Below are 24,420 nucleotides of genomic sequence, written 5' to 3'. Positions count from 1 at the left end.
GTGCTCTAAAATTTCCCATCTGGTGAATCATCTTCACATTCATCAAGCCACGACTGACCCGTCCTGCCCTGTACAGGAGAATCTGAATTTGTATGATTCTCATTTATTTACGTTATTTCCCTTTAATTTCTCGGCTGTCTGTATACACAGGGTGAGTAGGTATCAGAGATGTAACTTCAGAGGGCAGGTACTGCTGCTATCATTGGACCAACTGTAAGAGTGTATTTTTCTGAACCTATAGTTACTTGGGTGAATGAGAGGGATACGTGGTGATCAAACCTGCCCATTGTGTCTTCTGGGCATGTCTCTATCTACCTTATTTGGGTAAAACACAAAGCAAGCCTTTTTTTTTGTCAGCCTGCATTCACCACTGTGTGATACAGCAGCGATTAATTTAAAATCTAAATATGAAGGACAGTGTCCTCTTTTCCAGGTCTTTATGCACATGTGAAATGATAAACTCAGTAAAACTGTAAAAAAAAAAAAAAAAAGACAGACATTCACCCAAAAAGACACACAAAACATTTTAACTTTTTTATTATTAAAATATTCACCTACAAAATGGCCTATAAACACTATTTACAGTAGCAAGCAGTGATGCCTGCTAAGACACAGAGAAAAGACATTTATGCACAGAAAACACTGCGCGCCATTGTCAGAGGAAGAGATGAATTTATGGGGCGTGGAAAAAATACACATTTCCCATCGTCCTTATCAGAAGATCACGGGGCTGGTATAAAGGAAAGACTGGGACACTCTACAGTTATTTCCCTGAGGGACAAACCTGCAGCTGAATCACAATAATAAAAAAAAAACCTCTCCTAATGTGTCAGCATGGACATGGAAATGAGGTATATAAGGTCTCTGATGCACTGCAGTGGACTGCTTACCATTAATATTTGCATACAAGTGTTCGTATGAAAACTCAGTCACAGCATCACAAATGATAAATGATGTGGGTGATTTTCAATTGATTGATTAAAGCCTCTTTGAGAAGCACGGAGCTACAAACTCTGGGCTCTCAGGATTTGACAAATGCGACCTTATTCTCAGATGAATGGCGTTCTGTGTCTGAAACGTTACAGTGGGTTCTGACAGGGTTTTTCAGCACAAAAATGACCATAATCAGTTACTTCAAGTAGATTATAAACACCAAAATTGAAGTAAGGAGGTTTTTCACATGACAGTGATGACGGTTCTTTCATCAGTATCCAAGTGCTCTAGAAAGACAGAAAGAAGAGACTCATTTTCAGGATAATTTTGGACATGTGATCTGCCACAGTAACAGTCAATATACATGGTTGGATGTTGATTGTGTAAAAGAAAACAAACCTTTATTGTTGCCTGTTTGTTCTTCTGACTGTTAAGAAAGTTAATACCAGTGTGTGAAAAGAATTGCATTGGTTCATTTGCTAAAAATGTCTTTATCACTGTTCAGGCAGCTTTTTGAACTCACCCTGACTTTTCTTGGGAAGCACGGGTTCACAAATCTCTCGATAACAGACGTCCTGTTGTATTTTATATGTTCTTTTGTACCTGCGAAGGTAAAAGCATACTCATCTATCTGATCCATTTGATTTCATGTAATCTCTGCTTTACTTAAGCTTTGCAATTTCAGCATATTCAGGGCCAGAACAGGAGATCTGTGCCCGACGTGACTTACAGGTAGTGGCACACTCCGTCCTCCCAGACAGGCACACTCTTGGTTTCAGAGTAGAGACGGGTACATGGGTGTGGCACTCGCTGGCACGCTGCAAACAGCAGTCACACAACATGAGGTATGAATGTTTTAAGTATTGTCAGTGAGTAAAAGTCTGCTGGAAGGTTTAGGAGTCATGTGGGAAGGAGCTGGGCCCTTCTCTGAGGCTGATGGATGGTTTTAGGAAAGGAATGTTTAAACAATCTGACGCTGGATGTTTAGGTGAAGAAAAGAAGTGAAGAGGGGTGAGGGTATGTCCAGTGTCTCCTCAAACACAGCTCCATCAACACGGAATTATTACTGAAATCAATTTTCCCAGTATTTCACTGTGTTTTTCACCTTTTCACTGTTTGGGACGCAGAAAGAGCGTTTAGGATCGGTGTAGAAGACAATGTTTTCCACAGTTAGTATGAAAAACATGACTTAATAAAAGACACTTTGGTACATGCTGCCTCCTACACTGTGTAGATGTTTGCATATTAATATCTTCATGCTGAGTGAAAAAATACATTTTATTTAAGTTAGAGTTCTGTCTGTGCTTTAATAATGGAGACATATAATCATTTACTTTGATCATATAAACATGTGTTTTCCATGATCATTAACTTCACTGGACACTGTAGGTAATGCATTCCCACTGGCTGTCTGCCATATAAAGCAGTAGCAGCAGTTTCACATTTACGGCCTGTCACAGATACATTTAATCCAAGTTGCATCTTAAAAATTAGTGACTACATGTGGAAAGAGTCCAGTCGTCTAAAGACTTGTGGATTTGATCTTGGCACAGAAATAAGTTTCTCGCTTTCTTTATCAGAAGTATTTGACCTATTTACATTTATCATCATCATCATCCAGCATCACAAACTCATTTTCTGCCTTTATGAGCTCTCTTCACTTTGCTCCTTTTAGGATTTTTAAGAGGCACAGCTTTCTGCATCTAAAATGAGATGAGCCCTCAACAGTGGGGCTGAAGATTTTCCTGTGACACAGAGATGAAAGCAGACTGAGGAAAGAGAAGGACATTGTCCACGGATAATCTCTGTCTCATACACGGCCCCCTCGCCCAAACATTCAACAGAAACACTGAGTTATAAATGTAACACTGGGTCCTTGAAAAAAGGAAAGTGGCTCAGAGTAAATAACATGGTGCTTTGTGCCTTTGTTGATTCTGTATTCATGCTGTACGTTCATGCCCCTGAGCCTCAGAGTTAACCAAGCTGTATACAAATGTCAGAGGGGTCAATTGTCAGTGGAGCATGTTTCCTGCTTTTAGGAAACCAGAGGTCCATGAATAGCTCAGCGCTCTCTGACAGTTTACATGATGAAATGCACATCTAACATATATTAAACTTCAAGTTCACACCCTGAGATGCTCCAGTTACACTGAGAGGAAGCAGAAATACAAGCCACATAGACAGGACTGTAAATCCTGCCCTGACACTTACAGCATTCAGACAGCTGGTGAACAGACGTCTTTCACTGTAATCTCTTTGGAAAAGCAGGGATGCACCTATCCCAGAGGCATGAATACTACAAGTTCATTTAATGTCTTAGCATGTGTGTTCACTCGAAATATCACTAAACTATCCACTGTCTTCTACATCGTTTATCCTGCTCAAGGTGACAGAGGGCTCGGGTCACTAATCACACAGTGCTCACACAGCCAGTGTGCAGCACACATCAGGTTTCTTTCCTATGACTGGGCCACTGTTAAGGAGACTGATATGGAAGCTGTGTGGCTCTGGGTGTTGGTTGGTCCAGACAACAATATCTCAGCAACTCTTTGATGGATTGCCATGAGATTTCTAACTTCACTTCACTGATCCTCTGACTTTTCATCTCATTAGGTAAAAAAATAAATTTGTCTCATACTCTGGTTTATAACTAATTACCTTTACAACTACTGACATCCCCTTCAGCCTCAGCTGTGCTCTGTACTGTGACTGAGTAAACGTTATACTTGCTAAACAACAGCATGTTAACATTGTCAGTGTGAGCATGTTAGCATGCTGATGTTAGCATTTACTTTATAGCACTGCTGTGGCTAATTACTGTCTAACCATTCACAGCTTGTAGCACGACTGGATTCTTCATCTCGTTAAGATAAACAAGACTTTACTGTTTTACAGAAAAGATTTACGTGTTGTTCCCTGGCTCTCACACAGTCCCAGGTGGAACAGGCTCATGCCAGTGGAAGGATGGATGAGTGACGGTGCATTACAGTTACTCATTTGCCAAACAGAGGCCTGTGTATGTGCAGAGAGAGGAAGCGACATCACACTTACACAGCTCACACTGGCTGCCTTTGAACCCCACTGCGCAGTCGCAGATGAAGGAGTCACCTCCGTACACACATGTACCCCCGTTCTGGCAGGGCAGACTGCGGCAGTCCTGAGGCAACTCTAAAAGACAACAGCTGCCATTAACATCCATAGAATAGAAGGAGTACGGGTCTCGAGTTTCAGGCCCCACTACTCCACATTATCTTCAGCTTACACCGTGTGTTGATAGCCTCCAACTCTAACACCACTTCCCCTCTTTTTACCAGCCTGATTTCCTGAATGCTACATCTCTCTCTTTCAAGTATATCCTCACCGACATCTCAATCACAAAACTCATAAACATGCGACACATCAGCTGGGACGGCGTACACGGGCAGATGTGACATGTATTGGAGCAAACAGCAGAACACCTACCAGGCTTCGTACTTAAACCTTCTTCTTGAATCTCTAGTGCGAGGCTGATTTTGTTTGTTGTTTCTTCCATCTTCTCTAATCTAATCGGAGGGTCAGGTTCTGCAAGGCAAAAACATTTCCTGTCATAAAAAGATCCAAAATGGACGAGTGCAGTTTGACTCCAGTTAAACTGGTATGTTTATGGTAAACGAAACACTTTAAAGGTTTTGTGTATGTTCCCCAGCCTGGAGCACTGAAACACAACATTACTGATTTAACAATATGGCCAAAATCAGATTATGACATCACGGCTGTAACATTGTTAAACAGGGCAGAACAATCCTCGAAAGGAAGTTTTATTCCCTATAGCACACGATAACATCTGTAAAACAGTTTTTCTGTTTAGACCATAGGCTACAAACATCTGCACTGGGAAGCACTCATTTAGAAAAAAGTAAAACTACATTACAAAAAAACAATCATATAAAAACTGAGAGAAAGAAAAAAGATTATTCCTGAAAGTCTTTGTTTTCTGACTCGTCTTCTTTTATCAAAAGCTGCTAGATAAAGTGGACAACACGTGTCAGATAAACTGGTTCTGTTTGTGTGACAGCAGAGAGTCCAGTTTACATTAGAGGTCCGCCTATATGTCTTCCAGACAGGCCTTAGTTAGGAAGATATGGTTATAGGACCATGACCTAACATCTTCAATCTGCAACAAGACAAGCAAAGAAAATAACTCTTTCATTGTTTGGACACCTTCAGCAAATCGGAGCAGTTTCAATGTGGTGGTGTATCAGGGAATTTAATGGTTTCCTGTTTAGAAGCAAAATAAATTATTGGTAAAAAATTTTATTGGTATCTTAACGTGACAGTGTTCCATTTAGCGTGAAATACAGAACACAAAGGTTTCAGAAGTTTTGTCAAACAATGTTATATTAGTGACTTGCAACTAAATGTTTACCACGTTTGCTTCTGCTTGTACTTACTCTTACGATGTCGAATGGCTTTTCGGGGTAAGTGAGGGAACTTGGCTGTTATCTTCCCCCTCCTGTCAATGAGTTCTGTGTATCTGTAACACAGAGAGAAACCCTAGCTTCTTAGCATCAGTTGAATTGTGAGATGGAAACAAACTCTTATCTTTGTACAGTATAATGTTTCCATGACTGTTTTAATAAGCAGAAGCACCTGCGCGGTTCTTCTGAGTTCTCTGTTTCCGCTGTGCCTCCCAGGTCCTGAGGCTGAGATGGGGGAGGTGTGCGTCCCACCTGAGTCCCCTGTCCAGTCGCTGTTGGTCTCTCTCTTCTTGGTGATCTGGCCCCCATTGGCACTGCATCAAATGAAATGAACACACAAAAATCACCCATTCATAACGACATCAGTGATTCAGTAAAGTTAGATTCTAAAGATTCAACAAAAAAACTAACGGCACATTGTAAAGTAGATGGAAATATGAGAAACGGTCACAGACACTCACAGGTAGTGAAGGCTAAGTGCTGAGGTATGCTGTGGATCTGTTCCTGCCCTGTGTTTCTGATGGACGTGAGAGCCACATAGTAGTGCTGTCCGGGCGTCAGTTCACGGAGGGTATATGATCCTAACTTCCCATTGGGCAGGAAGCGACTCCTGGTATTCAACCCTCGGGTGACGTTGACCACAAAGCCATCTGGGACACTTCTCGGGTGGCGGCTCCAGGTGATCAGTGCTGAGTTAGTGGTCAAGTGTGACAGAGAGAGGTTCTGTGGGGGGAGAGGCCCTGAGGGAAGCACATGTAGATGGTGTGATTGTTACACAGAGACAATGAAAAAGTTGTTTTGTTTTTTTTTTGCTTTGTTTAGTTGATGTTTAACCTAACTATTTTATTTTCATTGATTCTCAGTTTTAATTTGTCCTTTTGTTTGCTGTGGTTTAAAATGATGTGTGAGCTGAACCTGCTAACCAGCTTCTGTCTGTCAAGCCTCACAGCACGGAGCTACATGCACAGCTCTACTAGCTATAAAAATATTCTCCCTTTGAACATCTTTGTTCTTACTAAACAAATTAATAAATAAATTATTTGATTCAGTTGTCATGTACACTGAAAGTTGCACAGCTCGCATGGACTTACTAGACACTACTTGCATTACAGGCAAAAGAAAACAAAATTAAAGCAAGCAGCACGTGGCCATGTGTTTCAAAACTACAGAAGCCCTGAGGGGCAGAGATTTTTTTTAGTCCTTTTAGTTTTATTTATATTTATATTAGGGTAGGGGTGCACCTCAGCCTCTTGTGGCCAAAAATGGGTATTACAAAAACACACACAGTCCTGACCAAAAAAAACAAAACAACACTTCATTGCCTCATGGGCCTCCCTACAAAACACAGCAAACCGACATCAGATATAAACTAAACATATTAAACACAGAACACTGTCATACACCACTGATAGCCTTAAACAAAATCTGAGCTCAGTTAAACTGTCGTCATTTACAGCCTGGCAGACAGTCGAATATAAAATATGTTTCGTTCTCAGTCTTATTCCACATTACAGTCGACACTTTCTGTCCTCTGCTGAGAATGAACGGATTTCTGTGTCTGGTCAGGTTAGGGTGACATTTTGTTCAGGGTGATAAACGTTCTCTCTGGCAAAATGTGTTCAAAATTTGGATTTTCTTAATATTCATTCCTGCTTATTCCTTTATATTTGTTATTAATGGGTTACAGTGGCATACATAGCATTAATCAACCCATTACACACTGAGTGTATATGTTTTGTAGTGCAAAAACAGACAGAATTTTTTTGTTAAATATTAATCACAAAATTGTGGTGATTTTCCACAACAGAAAAAGAGGTAAAGTTAATTCTATACATCCACTGTAATACACTCATTCTGTTGTGGTGTGCAGAGACGTGTCAGGTGATCTGTGCTGTGTTAGTATCACTCTAATCCCTTCAAACTAATACATACAGCTGCACTGACAGCTAAATGGTGAAGTAGCCTACTTGTCCAGAATTTCAGGGGTCCAGCTGAGTGGCTGGTGGAGGGAAACTCATCTGGTCGGATTCCACTCTGAGTCAGCACATCCACTGTGTACATCTGACCAGGAACCAGGGAACTGGGAAACAGACAGAGGCGACAGCACAGTGAGCAAAGCACGAGACTGTTGTAAGAGTGATGAAATGGCGCCCTCTGGTGGTTGCAGGGTATTTTATCCAAAGCGATTCAAAGTGCAGAACCACAACAGCACCACAGAGCTCCAGCATTACACAAGTAATGTAACATTATGGGTTATCTTTGTTTTTTTGAAGCAAAGTTCATGAACCTGACCTGAAGGTGTACTCTGTGGTGCTCGTGTTGAGCACTGCAGTGCGAGCCTCACTCCCATCTGAAGGCAATAAAGACACGTGCACCCTGCTGACTGCTGCGTGACGAGCTGCCCGAACCATCCAACTCAGCCAAACCTGAGACGAGGACACATTGACCACCTGCAACTGCTCCACCCGCCGAGGTCCTGCACAAAAACACACATTTACACATGAAAATTCACACGTGTCCAAACCCATATGAATACACAGAGAGGAACACGTTTAACAAACGTCCTCTTACAACTACTGCATCAAAGAATGTGCTCACTGGTGCGTATTAGTGCGGTGGCAGGCTGGCTGGAGTCTTTTCTGTTGGTGCTGTGTTTGATGGAGAAGGTGGAGATGTTGTACAGCATGCCAGGCACCAGGCCTCGCATAACATGGGAGGACTGCTGCCTGTCCAGGTAATCTGTTTTGGGATCGCTCTGGCCCAGGGGAGCATAGGAGACAGCGAACCCGCTGATCAGGCTCTGAGAGGGCTCCGGCTCATCCCAGCGCAGCTCCACCTCGTTCTCCTCCACACGCAGCACGTGGAGACCAGAGGGTGGCAACAGGTCTGGAAACAGTGGGAACATTACATGTCTAATCCAAACCATTACAGAGTTGTCTTTGAAATAGAGAGGATGAGCTACAGAGCAGGGGCTGATAAGTGACACGCTGACTGAGCTGGAGGCTGATGCAGTGAGGTGTGACTCTTAACTGACCCTTCTCACAGTCCTTTCCTGTGTGACCTGTTTTGCAAACACAGTTGTAGTTTCCCTTCCTGTCAGTCCTGCAGACGCCACGATTTCCACAAAGTTGCAGTACACACGGGTCTTCCACTGGGGGGTGACAAAGATACACAACATGGTTCATGCACAGCTGCTGGCGCTTCATAAAGTTTGTGTGATATTTGCTTATATCATCAACAAAACAGACATGTGAAACAGTCTGAAGCCACTTACACATCTGGCACTGGTCCCCGAAAAATCCAGCTTTGCACACGCACACATAATGCCTTCTGTAACCCCGACACACACCTCCATTCAGACAGGGGTTGGATTCACACGCGTCCTGCTCTGCACACATATAATCAGAGCAGAATTTGATTATTGTCCTGTATAATCTGTGTGTTCAATATATATATATAAGCTTTAAAAAATGATGTAAGAGGTTAAGAAGTGTACCTATCTCACAGTTCTGCCCTCTGAAGCCCTGTGGACAGTGGCACACGTAGGAGCCAGGCCGGTCCTCACACGTGCCCCCGTACTTGCAGGGTTCCGACAGACACTCATTCATGTCTTGAGAGATGAAAGGCACATGTACACATGTACTACATACAACATGTGTGCAGATATGTTGAATTTCAGCATTAGAAAAGTTTTATTAGGCTGTACCTGTTTGACAGCGGCTTCCACCGAAGCCATCATTACACTCACACTGGTAGGATCCGACCTGGTTATGACACGTACCACGACTGAGGCAAGGCTGTGACAGGCACTCATTGATGTCTGCGATGATACGAAACAAAAAGAAAATCTACACCAGCCTGTATTTTAGAGTATAAACTGTAATGACTGTAATCGTGTTTGCTGAGTGTAAATACTGTTTTTGTTGCTGAGTGTGTGTCCATGTGTTGGTGTGTTACAGACCCTCACAAACGGGTGGCTGGCTCCAGTCTCCCTGAATACCACAGATGCTCTGGGTGGCTCTGGGCACAGACGTGAAGCCTGAGTGGCATATATACACAGCCATGGAGCCTGGTGTTGTTGAGGAGAACTGGACTTCAGCGTGCTTCACTTGTGGGGGCTGCCCACAGCTCAGCCCTGAAATGAATACAAACACGCAGATAATGTCAGCATGGCTGCATAGTAACACAAGCCCACAAACACTGGGGCTTAAAGGAGCTCATCCAGGACATTCTGATGGCAACAGAGGTGTTTTCCATTCAGGCGCTCTGTTTTTGTCCTCCTAAAATTACCTCCAGCATGCTGTTAGAGTGTGTAGACATGAATCATCAGGTCTTATTTTATATAGTTTATGCGGCCGTTCTATATCTGTGTATGTGGAGCCTCCAGTGCAGCAACACTGCTAAGTTTATCTTCAGATGGAAAGCCGGTATCTCTACACTTAACAGCTCAGGATATTCCCCGCTTGCATCAGTCTCTTAAAGTCAACATCGTACAGAGCTCAGCATCACAGTGAGACTTGGACATTATTGTGTGGTGACACACAGTCTGCTTACCTGCAGAGGTTTGTACTGAGCTCCTGCTTATTTCACAGTGTCTGCCGCTGAAGGCCTCAGTGCATTCACATTTATACTTTCCTATGTAGTGAAAACACGTTCCCCCATTTCGACAGGGACTGGAGGCACAGGGGTCTGGTTTTCCTGAAAACATACACACATACATGAATCATAATAGTAATTATGTAGCCCAAAAATCTCAACAAGACAAGATTAAAAAAATAAATAATAAAATAAACATATATATATATATATAGATGTGTGTGTGTGAGAGAGAGAGAGAGAGTTTGTGTGTGTACACACTGGTTCCTGTGAATATCACTTGACGCTGACACTCACCGACTTCACAGTGTTTTCCAGTGAATCTGTAAGGACACACACATCTGTAGCTCCCGGCCTCCTCCTTACAGGAGCCTCCATTGCGACAGGGACCAGAAGCACAGGTATTGAGTCTAACTGGAAAGAGACGAGGAGAGGGGGAATCGTTGAAGGAGAGACCGCTCAAGCTTTTAATCACACAAAATAAATCTGTTCCAGTACATTGCAGTTCAAGTCATAATTCAGGAAAATAGCTCGTCACTCAGTCATAAGTACAAATTATCATGAGCCTTTCTGAATGGAATGGAACAGTGTTGCGAGTAATGGCGCTTCCTGTTGCATTAAAGCTGGGTTTGAGTAATAACCCACAAATCTGAGGGATGATCTGATAATGATACCTAATAAGTTTATGTGAAGATATTCTTCTAGGGTCTTTATTAATTATGCTACCTTTCTCACAGTGCTTCCCCCAGTATCCGTATTTGCATTCGCAGGTGTAGCCTCCGTCCCGCTCGTAGCAGTAGCCCCCATTCAGACACGGAGAGGAGTCGCAGACCGATCGGGGCTGTACTGAAAAACACACACCGAGACTTGACTGTGTTCCATTGCACTGGTAGACCTCCTAAATTTTATTCAAGCATGTGGGCTTGGTCCAACCTTTAAAAGACACATTATTTGCCATTTTATGATTGGATCAAGTAGAAATCTCTCACGAGCATTCAACAGAAACAGAAATCATTCCGAAATTTCTTCCCACATCATAAATGTAAACTGCAAATGTGACCATAGCTTTTTAAGCAGAAAATGACACTTGTCAGGACCAGCGTGTTTAAAAACGTGTTTGTCTCCATAGTAACCAGCCGCTCATGCAGTGACACATAGCTGCAAACTGCCCTGTTGTTGGGTTGGTGCCTGAGGCTCTTACCATAGGGGTAGAAGTCCTTATGATCTAGTTCTGCTCCACTGGTCTGACATGTACACAGGTAGGTTCCCCCGTACTCCAAACAAGGACCTCCGTCAGGACACGGCCTGCTGTTGCTGCACGGTGTCTGGGTTACTTCTGGGAGGAAGGGATCGTGAGACAGGTTCACAAACTTTTGGAAAAATGGCTCGTGGTTGGAGACATTTGCGACTTCACAGTGATCCAAATTTTTTTTCCACATTCATCAAAGCTGCTGTAAGATACCTGATAGGATTATGTGTATCATACCCACCAAACTGACAGTAGAGTCCTGTGTAGCCTGAAGGGCATTCACAAGTCCCATTGATGTCCAAACAGACACCCCCATTCTGGCAAAGACATTCCTCTGCAGACACAGGAAAAGAGAGAGAGAGAGAGAGAGTGTGAGAATGAGAGAGAGAGAGAGAGAGAGCGAGAGAAGCTCAAAGCCAGAAAGTCTGCTCAAGCTACATGAAAGAAAGTACTTAAATGAAGTGAAATTTTCAGGGTCGGTCTGCGTGTAAACATAGACAGAAGGTATAAATGGTCAACATGTGTACCATATGCTGAGCGTCTTTCATCAGCTATACTGTAAACTATATATTGATTTGCTGTCATTTCTCTTTCCCTAATCTTTTCCAACAACGTTCACAGGAGCAGGAGATTACCAGTCAGCGCGCTGCACATCCGCTCCATACAAATTGTAAGAATGTTTTTGTTTTCCTCTCCTTCCTAATTGCAGCAGTGGATCAAAGGAAGTGGCCATATCACAGCTAAATGGCTCCGCTTTGAAGTCCCGGGAGCTCGGTGGAGGGTATTATTTTTCTGATGATATGGAGCATATTTTGTGACCAAAATGTATAGCCCTGGGGGCAATTAATGGATTGTTAATTTGTAAGAGCCACTTTCATTGGCCACCTGTGCGGCCCGGGCCCTTTGATCTGAGAGCCTGATTAGGCACTTCTGAGTCCCACTACTTTCTCTTCCTTGGAGGATCATGCTCCTTTTTCCACTGTGCCTTCCAAGTGAGCCAGGCAGGAAAGTATTTGGGAGATTTAAGAGAGCCTATATAAGCACTGATAGTTATTTCAGCTCAAGGGTGAGAAGTAGCATGCATTTGCAATAGCTCAAATACTATTAAACAGCTTTCAGTGGGGGAGAAAAGAAAAAACAAACAGGCAGCAACTATTATCAGGAGGTGACAGTAACCTCATGGGAGGACAAATTAGCTTTAAGGGGCACATGAGTTATTTCCTGAAACAAATATAGAATGATTCAGAGAGTAAACATAATACCAGATGACTTGATCTGAATTCATGGAAGGAAGGTGTGAAGCATTAGCTAAGGATGATGGCGTTTTACATATTTTGTGTTCAAACTGCCCTATGGTTATGCAAGCAGCAGCTGTGCTTGAAACTATAGTGTGGTGCAATGGCCAACTTCCAGAGCAACAAGTAGCGGTGTGGAAGCATGCATATTTCAACAGCTCTGTCTGAAGAAATGACCTGAATACCAAAGACCAGCTTTGACTCATAAAGAGGTCTTTTTAAGTCTAGACAAAGCACTTCCTCTTGTTGGTAAACTAATAAAATGTGCTATAAAACAATTATTCACAACATCAAGCGACTGGTTCCTGTAGTAAACTGGGCGAGGCCGTGTCAGTTTTGATAATTACAATAATCCATCATCACAGCAGCCTCTTCCAGGGCAGCGCTCCAAATTCCTGTGGGATAGCACAGCTCCTCTTCAAATACCCCAGTCTGCTCTCTACCTGCCCAGCTGCCTGCAGTAAGCGTCAGCCAGGCCAAGCGTACAATACCTTCACACTTGTCACCATAGAAGCCTGGAGCGCAGGTACAGTTGTGGATACCATCGCTGGTGTATTCACAGATCTGGTGTTTCTTGCAATCTTCCTCCTCACACAGGGCTGCAGATGGGAAAGCATGGCAGGATGTGGTGTAAGAATCAAATTATATGTGAAAACTTTTGGCAAAGCTTTAGCTGTACTTGCTTTTACCTGTTTGGTTTTCTGCCTCAGTTGAATTTACCTGAAGCGCAACCAGTTCTGAGAAAGGAGCATATGAAGGTGGTTGGGAGGGCTGATTCATGCAAATGACAATGAAACACATTTTCCTCAAGGACATTCGGTGGTGTTTAGCAGTGCAGATACTTCTGGTTTTATTCTGATGATGAGATGCTGGTGTGTGAGGTGTGCTCTGCCACCCCAGTACAATTTAAATAGGTTTTCACTCTAGTTAAAAAAAAAAAAAAATTCCAGAGAAACTGTTCCTGTTGCTCTGGTCAGTCCACGTTCATCACTGTCAACACTTTCTACCAAAGAAACAGACCCTGTAAAAACTGTTCGCAGTGAAATTCCATTCACTTCCGCCGTACTGGGGCGACAGCAGAAATCCCAGAGACACACGTCTCAAAAACTGGGTCAATAGACCCAGAACTATCTGCATGGCTAGATACCATTAACTGCACATGAGATATACAGATATTAGCTTATCAGAGATATAATGTGTTGGTATATCAGCAGCACATTTGTTGGCCAATAGGTAACAAGGCTGTGGAGCACAGAAAGGCAGAAACATCAGCCACCATAACAATCTGACCACCAAAGTGCACTGACGGGTTTATTATTCACCAATTCACCAATTCAAAGCCAAATTTAAGACTTTTTTTTTTTTTTATCAAAAATGTTGGCATATTTAACACACACTTTATTCTGTATATAGATTGTGTCACAAATTGTGATGCTGATGATTTTAGGGGTAGAGTCACTCAGATACTGACAAGTGACATGGTGAGGTGTGGCCTACAGATAAAAAGAGCCCTTTTCTGTATTTATAGTCGTCAGGAACTTGTGATTCTGTTAAATACTATAAAGGCGTAATTTTTAGAAACTAATGTGAGAAAGTATGATAGAAATGTTTGTAGTGGCAAGCTGCGACAGAACCGGCTCACTTAGACAAAGTTCATAGCTATAAACATAAATTTTGCTCTCAGAGAGGTATGATAGGATTCCCTTTATGTTTGGTCCAGTTGGAAAAATGCTACATTACAGGAAGCCAAACTGAAACGAGAAAGCAATGAACAGAGACTATGTGAGCGCTTTCTATTTTTCCAAACATGCTCCTCTCGCTAAATCCAAGTTGAATTCACGTCACCTGTCTCACAGAGCATTCCTGCGAAGGGCGCGGGACAAACACAGGTGAAGTTGGCCACTTGGTCGATGCACTCTCCTCCACTCAGACAGGGCTGCGACTCACATTCGTTTATGTCTGGAGGAGACACAAACATCAAGCAATCAGAGGGGAGAAGTTTATCTGCTGCTGATTCAATTTCACACTGAGATTTTTCAGTCTTCATATGGAAATCCAAGTTGTCTCAGACACCGAGCTGCTGAAAGCATAGAGTTTCATTGACCAGGTGTCTGGTATTAAGAGTAATCTGGTCTCATGTAGAAACAAGGACTCATGAACTGTGCAGGGCCTGATAATTGAATTCCCCACTGGGTTCAAGTTTCATCAACAATCAGTCACAGGAGGACAGAGATTAGTAAACGTCTTTATGAAAACCCACCTGACTTCAGTGAACTTTCTCACTGTGGTTCACTGCTACAGTGTGGGACCCATGAAAAAAAAAAGTTGTTTGCAAATCAACTCAACCATAACCTCAACTTGGACCCATTTGTCTACATAGACTGGGAAACTCTTTGGACAGAAACATCTGCCAAGTGACTGAGTTTGATGTAAAAAGCAGCAGAAAATATTTCCTCTGGAGGGAGATGCCTACTTTCCCCGGGACTGTGAAAAACCCCGCTCACCTGTCTCACACAGGACACCAGTGTAACCTGGTTCACACACACAGGTGAAACTGCCAGCGCCCTGTACACACAACGCGTTGTTGAAGCACGGTCTGTCTTTGCACTCGTCAATGTCTGCAACACACGCAAACACACATACACGCAGACAGAGAGACACGCTCATGGAATATTTACTCAGCTGATTAATATATCCGCCACACTGCTCCCCTCACTCTGCAAGTATGTGCTGCTGGCTGTGAAAGGTATTAGAAGAGGTTTGATACATCTCCACAGGCTGGACTGTGGGAATAGGTACAGAAGCTCCAGAGAGGCTGGACAGAGATTTTCTAAATACGCTTTTTGTGTGGAAACTGCTTAATGAAGCACAAAGTACTTTGATTAATCCGAGTTTTTCCAGGTCTTCAGCCGATTTGCTGCATGCAGAATGTATGGTAATGTGTGTGTGTGTGTGTGTAGATATACACACACACACACACACACACACATATGAGCAATTTCTACATTTCCATGATTCTAAAGAGAATTTGTTAATTTAAAAAAAACTGTGAAGGTAACCGGAGTATATTCCGGCTTTGAGGTGAACTGTCAGCTGTACCTGTTTCACACAGAATCCCAGTGTATCCTGGAGGACACTGACAGATGAAACTGTTAATCTGGTCTTTACAAGTTCCTCCATTCTGGCAAGGATATGAGGCACATTCATCAACATCTACAGAGTCAGGGAGAAATACAAAGGAGGTAGTATGACTTTTTTAATTAGAAGAAAACATCTGGCCAAGGTAAAAGGTTGATTAGACATATAATGTCCCCAAGTGAACGGGGACATGAAGTTGATACAGGTATTAAGGAAATGTCTGCGTGTCTGTTTTTGCCAAATGAAGTGAATTCTAGTATTTTTTTTTGAACACTATTTTTCCTGGCTGATCTTAGTTAGATAAGTATTCATTCATAGAGTGCAGTGTGTGTCGAGCACAACAGAGCAGGAAGCAGTGTCAAACATAACTCACTGATCTGGCATCGTCGACCAGTGAAGCCAGCCAAGCAGGAGCAAGTGAAGGAGGGATTGCCTGTAATACAGTCGTCGATGCACTGGCCTCCGTTCAGGCACGGTCGCAGGTGTGGGCACACGGATGCTGCAGAAAGAGGTCAAAGCAACAGGAACCTTTCATGAAGAAGAATTAAGACGAGCTGGATTAACTGAAGAACTAACCTCTCAGAAGCATGTCTCACCAGAGTTATTGCAGCCACCCACTTCTACATGTGCATCATCTATACGGAAGACCCATCTGCCCGGGTAGCCCACGTTGGTGGTCCCCTCAACGTTCACCACATCAGCTGTGCGAGATCCGGGGATGTTGAAATAGCGCTTGCCGTCACCAGCATTGAAGCCTGCCTGGGAAGAGGCAGACATCCCAAAAGATTGTTGAATTAAAGTTTAGACGTCTGAATTATTTAGTTTAAATCTTCACAGGAAGCAGATCATACGTTGTACATGTCACTGTCGCCGCAAGCAAACAACCATGTGATCTTACCTGCGCTGCGATACCTCCCAACCCAGCCATGTTTCCTCCACTGCTGGCATGCATGCCTGTGGTCCAAGTGATATTATTGTACTGGAATATAGTGAAGGAAAGCTCTCCATCTGTAATGAGCACCACTTGGAAAGTATTTACCTGCGTAGAGGGGAACAGGCTCGGTTAAAGCATTTATTGATTTCCAGGAAATTTAGTAATAGTATATCTAACAGGCTCTTCACATGAATGGAATGGTGATATGTAAGTGTAATGTTGGTGTGTACGGTGCAGATGCCTCTATTTGGATATTTGGTTATTTTCCTCCTAAAAATACTTTTTAATCAAATCAAAATTTCTATTTTTTCAAACTCATTGAGGTTTTCTCCTCTTAGCACCTGGAAACTGCAGAAGTGCCCCTTGGGGTATAAGATTCTTATGAATCTAAATGATAGTGGGAGATCTGAGTTCATACCGGTGTGAGGGAGTTGCCTCCAAAGAAAGTAACTTGGTGCCATGTCGAGATGAGGACCCATGTTGCGTTGAAGTTGGGAAACTCTGAAAAGTACGTCCTGACATCACCTGAGGCCCTACTCAGGATGGAAGGCTCCTGGCTCTCTCTGTAGAAGACTCTACCTGCCCGACGGTTGTCCACATCAGCCCAGAATGGCGCTACAACCCTCCTGTCCCCAGCGATTGGAAAAGCTACAGGTGTGAACTGAGACACCTCCCTCAGGAAAGATACAAGGCCATTGTTGTTAACCTGAGGAGGAGATACAGTTGGAGTTAAAGCATCTGAATCAGGTTAATCATATTATATTTTGTGCTCATGTCAGATTTAACCACTGTGTCTTGTCTGTATTATTAGGTGGGGTTAGAGTGGAAGTGCTGAGGAGAGGAGAGGGTGGACAAACAGTTTTCTGACCTCACAGGCCAAACAGTAGCATGGGGCAGTGGACGCTCCTATAACGGATGTTTGCACTTCCCACGTAGCAAACAGATGCTACCTTTATTCCGTGAAATGACAGCAGCTGAGAAAACTCCTGCAAAGTCATCATCAGGAAGGACGTTCACAGACGTCTGCCAACAGCAAAGCAACCGGATAAACGAACCCATCCTCCCCCTGTCCACATATCTCCTCTGTGAGAGCTGCAGCTGCACACTGTGGCATGGTGAACTGTCAGCTTCCTGAAAGATCAGCTTTAAAGGGTCAATGATTGATGTATTGCTGAATCAATCAGATCGATTAGTTCACTGAGAAAATAAACCAACACTCAGTTTCAGTCTCAAAGCTGAGGATTTGCTGGTTCTCTTTGTATCATACTACCGTAAATCGAATATCTTTGGGTTTTGTACTGCGGACAACAACATTTTATAGATGAAGCAAAGAATTCATAATTGAAAACCACTGATAGACCAGACTGTTAGTACAACTCACAGTCTGTACACTGAACATTCATATATAACTACCTTGGAAAGCTATATGGCTAACATGTTAGCAAACAGTAGCCTATTTACACACCCAGGAGATATATCAGAGTTACATTAGCATTAGCTCTGGTTTTGATCTCCAGATTCTCCAGAGGAAAATATCTCTTGACTCTGATAAATTCTCCAGGTAGTGGAGACAGGACAGGTAGTGCACAGCTGGTGAAACAGCTGGAAACAAGGTTGATAAAAGTGGTGGGACTGAACCAAAAACAATGAAGTCAAAGAAACTAAAAAAAAAAAAAAACACTCTGTAGAGCTGAGGGAAACTTCAGAGTTGGGTGATACTTCTCTGTGGTGGGTTTGTCACTACAAGCGAATACATTTGATCCATTGTTAATATAAAAATATTGATTAGTGCAGCTTTAAGCAGATTATAGATAAGAAAGATCAGAAAGGCAGGAAGACGTGGAGCGAGGCAGCATTTAGCAGTCTGCATGTATGCAGAGATTCCTTGTAGCACAGAGACCAGCCACAGCTCTAATATGCTAAGAAACAAGTTGTAAACTTAAGTGTGAAGAGGAAAGTTCTCCAGGCTGAAGGGTTGAATCTCCATGAAAGGCCTTCATTCATACACAATTTCTGCATATTATCAGCAAGGGGAGATTGTACCGACCGTAGCACCTATCCTGTTTCTCCTTAACGCCGGAGTGAACTTTGCCTCTCTGCACTGAAGCCGAGCGGCATGTGACGGTGACAAAGCAACGTCAGATGGCTCTGCTCTGCTCCCTGCATGTATGAAAACCATAATTTGAAGGACTTTGCTGTAAAAACAGCAGAGGAAGTTTTGTTTGGCACGGCACGGGAGCTCAGTTAATTGCCCGACCACAGTCTTCCCCTCTGCATCAGCGTGATGTGGTGAGAATGCAGCCAATGTGGGGAAAAAGAGGACCAACTGCAGGGGCAGGGCCCAGAGGTCAGCCAGAGCGCCATCTGATACCGGGAGGAAAACAAGAGAGAGGGCACAGGGCTGGGTGAATGGAAGGATGTACATGAATTACAAACCTCCCACACCCACATACCCACTAATGAGAGACCTGTGGTGGCAGTGGTCTGGAAGTCACCCATCTTACAGCAAAATTAGTGCAGGAAATCATGCTGAACACTAAATAGAGTTTACACTCCAATACTGGAATATGTTTAATCGCCTAATCCAATCTCTTGTAGCATCTGGAACTGTTTAAACAAGTGTATTTCTCCCTTGTTAAGATTTTTTAGGGGACTGCGCTGACATGGAAATGGCCTGAGAGGAATTTAAACTGAACTCAGGACCTTTTTCTTTGCATCATATCACATACTTTCTTCTTCTCATGAATTTCAACCAGGCTATAACTCGTACAGACGCCCAGTGAAGGGTGGTTCTGCATCACACATATGTGAGAGAGTGAACGGGTTCAGAGCTGCCTTGTGTTATGCTGTAACATGACCAAGGTCAGAATCACAGGGGGAAAAGGTGCGATCAGTCAACCTTGTAAGAAGCATCCCTCTCTCGCCATATTTCTTTCTCTCACTCTCAATGGTGCCACTTCACTCTACAACTCCCTTGTTATTTTTTAGGAATTCTTTGCCGGATATATCCAGGATTTTGCTTGGGTGGTTTTCTTTAGAGCCAAGCCATTTATGGACTAAAATAAACTTTCATCTGGCTTAAGTCAAGCCAAAGCAAACTCCTATATGAAAAAGGTGCCCATGGATCAACTCAGGAAAACATTAGTTTTCCTTGTCAGAAACAGAGGTTTCACAGTCACAAGCTTGTCCAATTATTTGACGAGACCGAAGGAAGTGACTACAGTCTGACAGTCTGTGCACTTGGCCTGTAAGTCCTTAGCCCTGGCTCACCTTTATCTACAAAGAGTTTAGACTGAGACAATAAATCCTGTCTGCAGTGTGCAAGGGCTCGAATACAGCGTCTACTGCACAAGTGATGTGGAGGCTTGGTAAAAAGATATTAGTTAGATTCAATTAAAATTTGAATGTGCAGAATTACAGAGAAAAGTCATTTAATTTGTTTAAATAAAACAAATAAGACTATTCTGATTGAATTTCCATTTTGCTCACTAATGCTGGACATGATGCTCAAAGAAACACACATGTACCACAGCACGGTAAACTAATAAAATAATCAAGTGAAGTCTTTTAAGGAATATTTCAACTTTATGAGAAATACTCCTTGTTTTCTTGCCAAAGTCATGTTTGTACGTCAAATATGAAGCTACAGCTGGGAGACTGTTAGCTTAGCTTAAAGACTGGAAACAGGGGGAAACAGCTAGCTTTGGCTATGTCCAGCTCTAACAAAATCCACCTATCAGCACCTCTAAAGCTCACTGATTAATATGTCTTGCTTGTTTCATTGGTACAAAAACTGAAAAATATACACTTACAAAAAAAGTGAGTCGCACACCATTTTAAACAAACCTCAACTTGTTGTTTTTACACAAACAAGCTTCCATTGTTCATGCTAAGCTCCACTAACCAACACCTGGCTGTAGCAGTGTTGAACTGTCCCTAACATCACTCAGTCACAGCTCTCATCACAGACATGTCTGTGAAATCACCCCTGCAGAGTACGAAGAATCAAACTGGACGCACACATCTTTGAGCCATACACAGCGCTGAGTGAAACTGAGTGAATGAAAGTGCAAACTCCGAGTGTTGAAGCTCCTCAGAAGAGCAGATGAGCAGTAGCAGATGTGGAGTCTGTTAAGAGTGCCGTCACACTGCAGTATGTTCTTGGCAGGATTCTTTCAAAATATATTTGAATTTTGTTTATGTGTATTTTACTTCCAGTTACGGACAAATGCCACATTATATTGTAAATTTTCATACTACAAATTACAGTGTGTGCTTCACCATGTAAGAAGAACTTGAATCTTTCCACTGTCCACGAGAGTTTATCTATCTCCAATAAATTCCTTTGATCATAACCAACTATTCTCACATCTGCTTTTAAACTTGTGTTCTGTCCTCTCTGACCGTGGACGTCCTCCTTCATGTCCGTAACACTGGCCATCCGTAAGAGTAGTTAATCCGTGAACTGCATTGTTTGGAAGCCCCTAAGACGCTTTGCAGATACATCTGTGTTCTGTTAAAGTGATTGGTCATTTCTCAGATAAAGCAGCTGGACAGTTCCAGGGGGAAGACCCCTGCCATGTTATCTGAGGCGTGGGAGGAGGGGAGGGGAGGGGGGCGTGGGAGGAGGAGGAGGAGGAGGAGGAGGAGGAGGAGGAGAGATCCCAGCAACATGTGAAAACTCCCAGACACAAACCATAACAGAGGGACAGCCTGGTTACCAAGCGGCACATGTGGGACAGGAAAAGGACCAAGTCAGCGGGGGACACATGTTTGTAAAGGGATTTTTAGGAGACGCTAGAGTTCACTGTAACTTAGTATCACATGTCCTTAAATCCACTGCTGTCTTTGTTCATCACCACTGCTAAAAATAAGGTGTCTTGCTTCAGGAAGGGACAAAGGCTAATAGTTAAAGCTTTAATAGGATCTGCGAGGCGTATCAAGGCATGTGTACTACTGCTAAACAGAATCAGTTATGATAATAAAGTAAGACAAACCCACAAACCACCTATTATCAGCTTGGTTCTCCAGCTCTCATGTGGCAGTAGCCCAGAGGCTTGGAACAAACTTCTGGGAGAAACTGTTCATGCAAATTTATCCGTGAGAGTCCTCACTGAAATATTACCTGTTCAAAGCAGCTCTCCGGTGGCAGAGATCACCAGGCTGCTTTACAGCAGATGTTTAATGGGCTCAGGTGAAGCATTTAAAATGAGCGTGACTGTAATTTCAAGTGCTTGCCACAATCTGTTACGCCTTGCGTGACTACAGATTTACAGTTCAGCGGGATGCAGAGTGTACTACAGGATATCACATCACCACTAACACAGCACATTTCAGAATGTGAAGTACCCAGATTTTTATCTCTAACAGATGATAATTCAATCTAAGATCAACGAGCCAAGCAACGAGTAACTTGTCTTATCTTGTCCAATTTGAATATTGTGTATCAGCGTTACTACAGGAGAAGAGATGCGCTGGAATTCATTGCAAAACTCAGAAGAAACACACTGTGCCAGCAGCTGATTAGGGAGTTTATAGCTCTCCAGAGAGAGACCACACTCAAACACTGCTCGTATAAACACCGTGTCACTGAAAGTGCACTGTGTGTAGATGCAGAAGAGTTTCAAAAATGTCTTCATTGGGAGGCTGACCTCACCCCCTTGCCTCAGATGCTTAGATTAGAAAGATGACCTTTGGCCTTGCCCATTGTTGCCATGCTCCCTCAGCCTCCTCTGCCCATGGTTTGATCAGGGAGGAGACAGGCGGGGCTGGGACAGAGGGGGGTGGGGGGTATTCGGAGAGCAAACGCGGATGCATAACCACAACAGGTGGTGTTGATTTAAGGGAGTTCTGCTTTTCCATGTGCTGGATCTGAACTCAATACATGACAAAGGCAGATCAAAGTAAGTTTCGCTGTGGTGCGCGAAAATCCTTGTCAAACCATTCGGCTTCCTCCCATGAGCACTGTTTCTCTCTCTGCAGCGTGCATATTTTCCCCCAACTCCTTCTGAAAAAAAGAACGGCTCACAGATGCTCCGCAGCAACAGTAAGAACACAAACTGTCATTTCCTTTAACAGCTCTTTGTAGATTTAGCAGAACAGAGCTTACCACTGTTCTGCTAATAGTGCTCTCTCATTCTCCCCTGGTGCACTTGAGAGCCGTCAGAGTGTGAGGAGGGCAGATGTAAAGTGATGAGAATGTCATGGAGGATTATGATTCCACCCGTGGGGGGAAAACACGATACTCTACAAGCGAGGTTACACACCAGAGCTTGTGGGCGCACACAAACATATACAAACTCTCAAAGGGCGCTGCGATGTAGCATTTGGATACGTGCCAAATATCATCTCCCTGAGGCTCTTATACAATCCACACCATGTCAGTTTCAATTGCCAACTGCAAAGTGCATGCACACACATACATGCTGACACATAAAGACATAAACACACACACACACACACCAGTCAAACACACGGTTCTGTGTACTCACATAGAGTCCTGTGTGCCTGTCTCCAAAGAAGGGGAACTCAACAGAGATCTCCACGAGCCCCGAGCCTCCGTCGTCCTGAGCGATGGTCTGGGAGTCCCCCTTGTCCTGGCCAAAGGGATAGAAGTCCTCCAAGGGCACAGCGGGTTCCACCCCAGGCAGCAGGTCTAGGGAGAGCAGGGTGCAGAGGCAGGGCAGCAAGGCTCGCAGCACCAACACCATGGCCTCAGCCACCCAGGGATGGAGCTGACAGCAGGCACCACAGAGGGGAGGGAGGAGCACACACACCTGAGGCAACAAGAGCAGAGCAGAGCAGAGCAGGACAAGACCGTACGTTCCTCCTCTGAACCACAGCACTGTGAATCCTCCCCTGACTGCTCTCTGGCTCTGCCTCTTCCCCTCCTCACTTGTCCTTTAGCAGTGAACTGGGCTTCTTGTGTGAGACAGGGGAATACTGTAGATTCCTTGCATTCTGCTTGCTGCTGGGTACTGCATGAGCTACTCTCCGTCTCACTGAAATGAAACGAGGGAAGGAATGAAAGAGGGGGAGCAGCGTGATTCAGCTGAGATGTTTTTTTTTTTTTTTTTTTTTTTTTAAACAATCCAGCGATTTGGTCCCTGATGGTCAGCTTAGAAATATCCTCAATAAAAGCTCTATCCTGCCTGCCAAAGGAGTTCTTTCAGTTTTGGCCCCACCTCCCCCACAGGGATTCACTACCTTGCATAATTAGCTGCTTCCAGCCAATAGCTGAAAAGAGGCCGGTAACTGGATAACCGCTGGGCGGATCTATGATAATCAAAGGGCAGTTTTAAAGAAACTCCGACAAGATTTTCCCCTTTCAGTGAAACTCCTACTATGTACAGTTACTAAGGCATGCAAGGTTAGACTGAGAGGACACGCATGTGCAACACTGCACAGAAAGTTTGGTGAGAGCACAAACTGAAATGAAAGAAGGAATGAAAAGGAGTAACTGCCTTTTAAGATGCTCACACACAGCAGATGCACATGTGGATGAAAACACGCAACATGGAAAACACAACATATTTGTGGTTTCTAATCAGCACATATTAGCTCAGGACTTTAGGGTTGTGAAGGATTACAGGAAGACTGCAAAGGCAACTTTAAAGGAAGGATGAGCCCACAGAGTTCCCACAGACAGTCTGCAACTATCTCTGAGAGAAAACACTGAAGACAGCACTGGCAACAGAGAGCGAAGGTCATTCTCTCACCCACAACACTAAATCCACAAAGGCTTTTAATGGTGCGAACCAAACGCTAGAACTCGCATGCCATGAAAGGGCAGTGCTGTCCTCACACAGTTCACAGAAA

At 43.5% G+C, this 24,420-nt stretch overlaps 1 protein-coding gene across 3 annotated transcripts; it reads right to left on the bottom strand.

Annotated features, from left to right (window-relative positions):
* Positions 1-561: 561 nt before the first annotated feature.
* sned1 (sushi, nidogen and EGF-like domains 1) lies at positions 562-23,697 on the bottom strand. 3 transcript variants are annotated; one of them, XM_041041312.1, is made up of 32 exons: positions 23,094-23,697; positions 17,021-17,308; positions 16,567-16,707; positions 16,265-16,427; positions 16,042-16,167; positions 15,630-15,743; positions 15,035-15,148; positions 14,376-14,489; positions 13,220-13,267; positions 13,022-13,129; positions 11,477-11,569; positions 11,188-11,322; positions 10,713-10,832; positions 10,284-10,400; positions 9,945-10,088; positions 9,352-9,525; positions 9,097-9,210; positions 8,887-9,000; positions 8,665-8,778; positions 8,425-8,541; positions 7,989-8,276; positions 7,683-7,866; positions 7,358-7,470; positions 5,852-6,130; positions 5,563-5,704; positions 5,364-5,446; positions 4,396-4,494; positions 3,985-4,101; positions 1,664-1,751; positions 1,457-1,536; positions 1,333-1,360; positions 562-1,220 (listed from the first exon to the last, which is right to left on the bottom strand). In XM_041041312.1, the coding sequence occupies exons 1-31, from the start codon at positions 23,310-23,312 to the stop codon at positions 1,335-1,337; spliced, it is 4,176 nt and encodes a 1,391-aa protein (XP_040897246.1). In that variant the 5' UTR covers positions 23,313-23,697; the 3' UTR covers positions 562-1,220; positions 1,333-1,334. The 3 variants fall into 3 exon arrangements, 1 of the variants encoding a protein (XP_040897246.1); XR_005894245.1 differs by having other exon boundaries at positions 1,333-1,536; XR_005894246.1 differs by having other exon boundaries at positions 1,333-1,536; positions 11,188-11,319.
* Positions 23,698-24,420: the final 723 nt, after the last annotated feature.

Source organism: Toxotes jaculatrix, chromosome 6 (assembly GCF_017976425.1).
Source record: "Toxotes jaculatrix isolate fToxJac2 chromosome 6, fToxJac2.pri, whole genome shotgun sequence".
Taxonomy (NCBI): domain Eukaryota; kingdom Metazoa; phylum Chordata; class Actinopteri; family Toxotidae; genus Toxotes; species Toxotes jaculatrix.
This window is presented reverse-complemented; position numbering and strand designations above follow the sequence as displayed.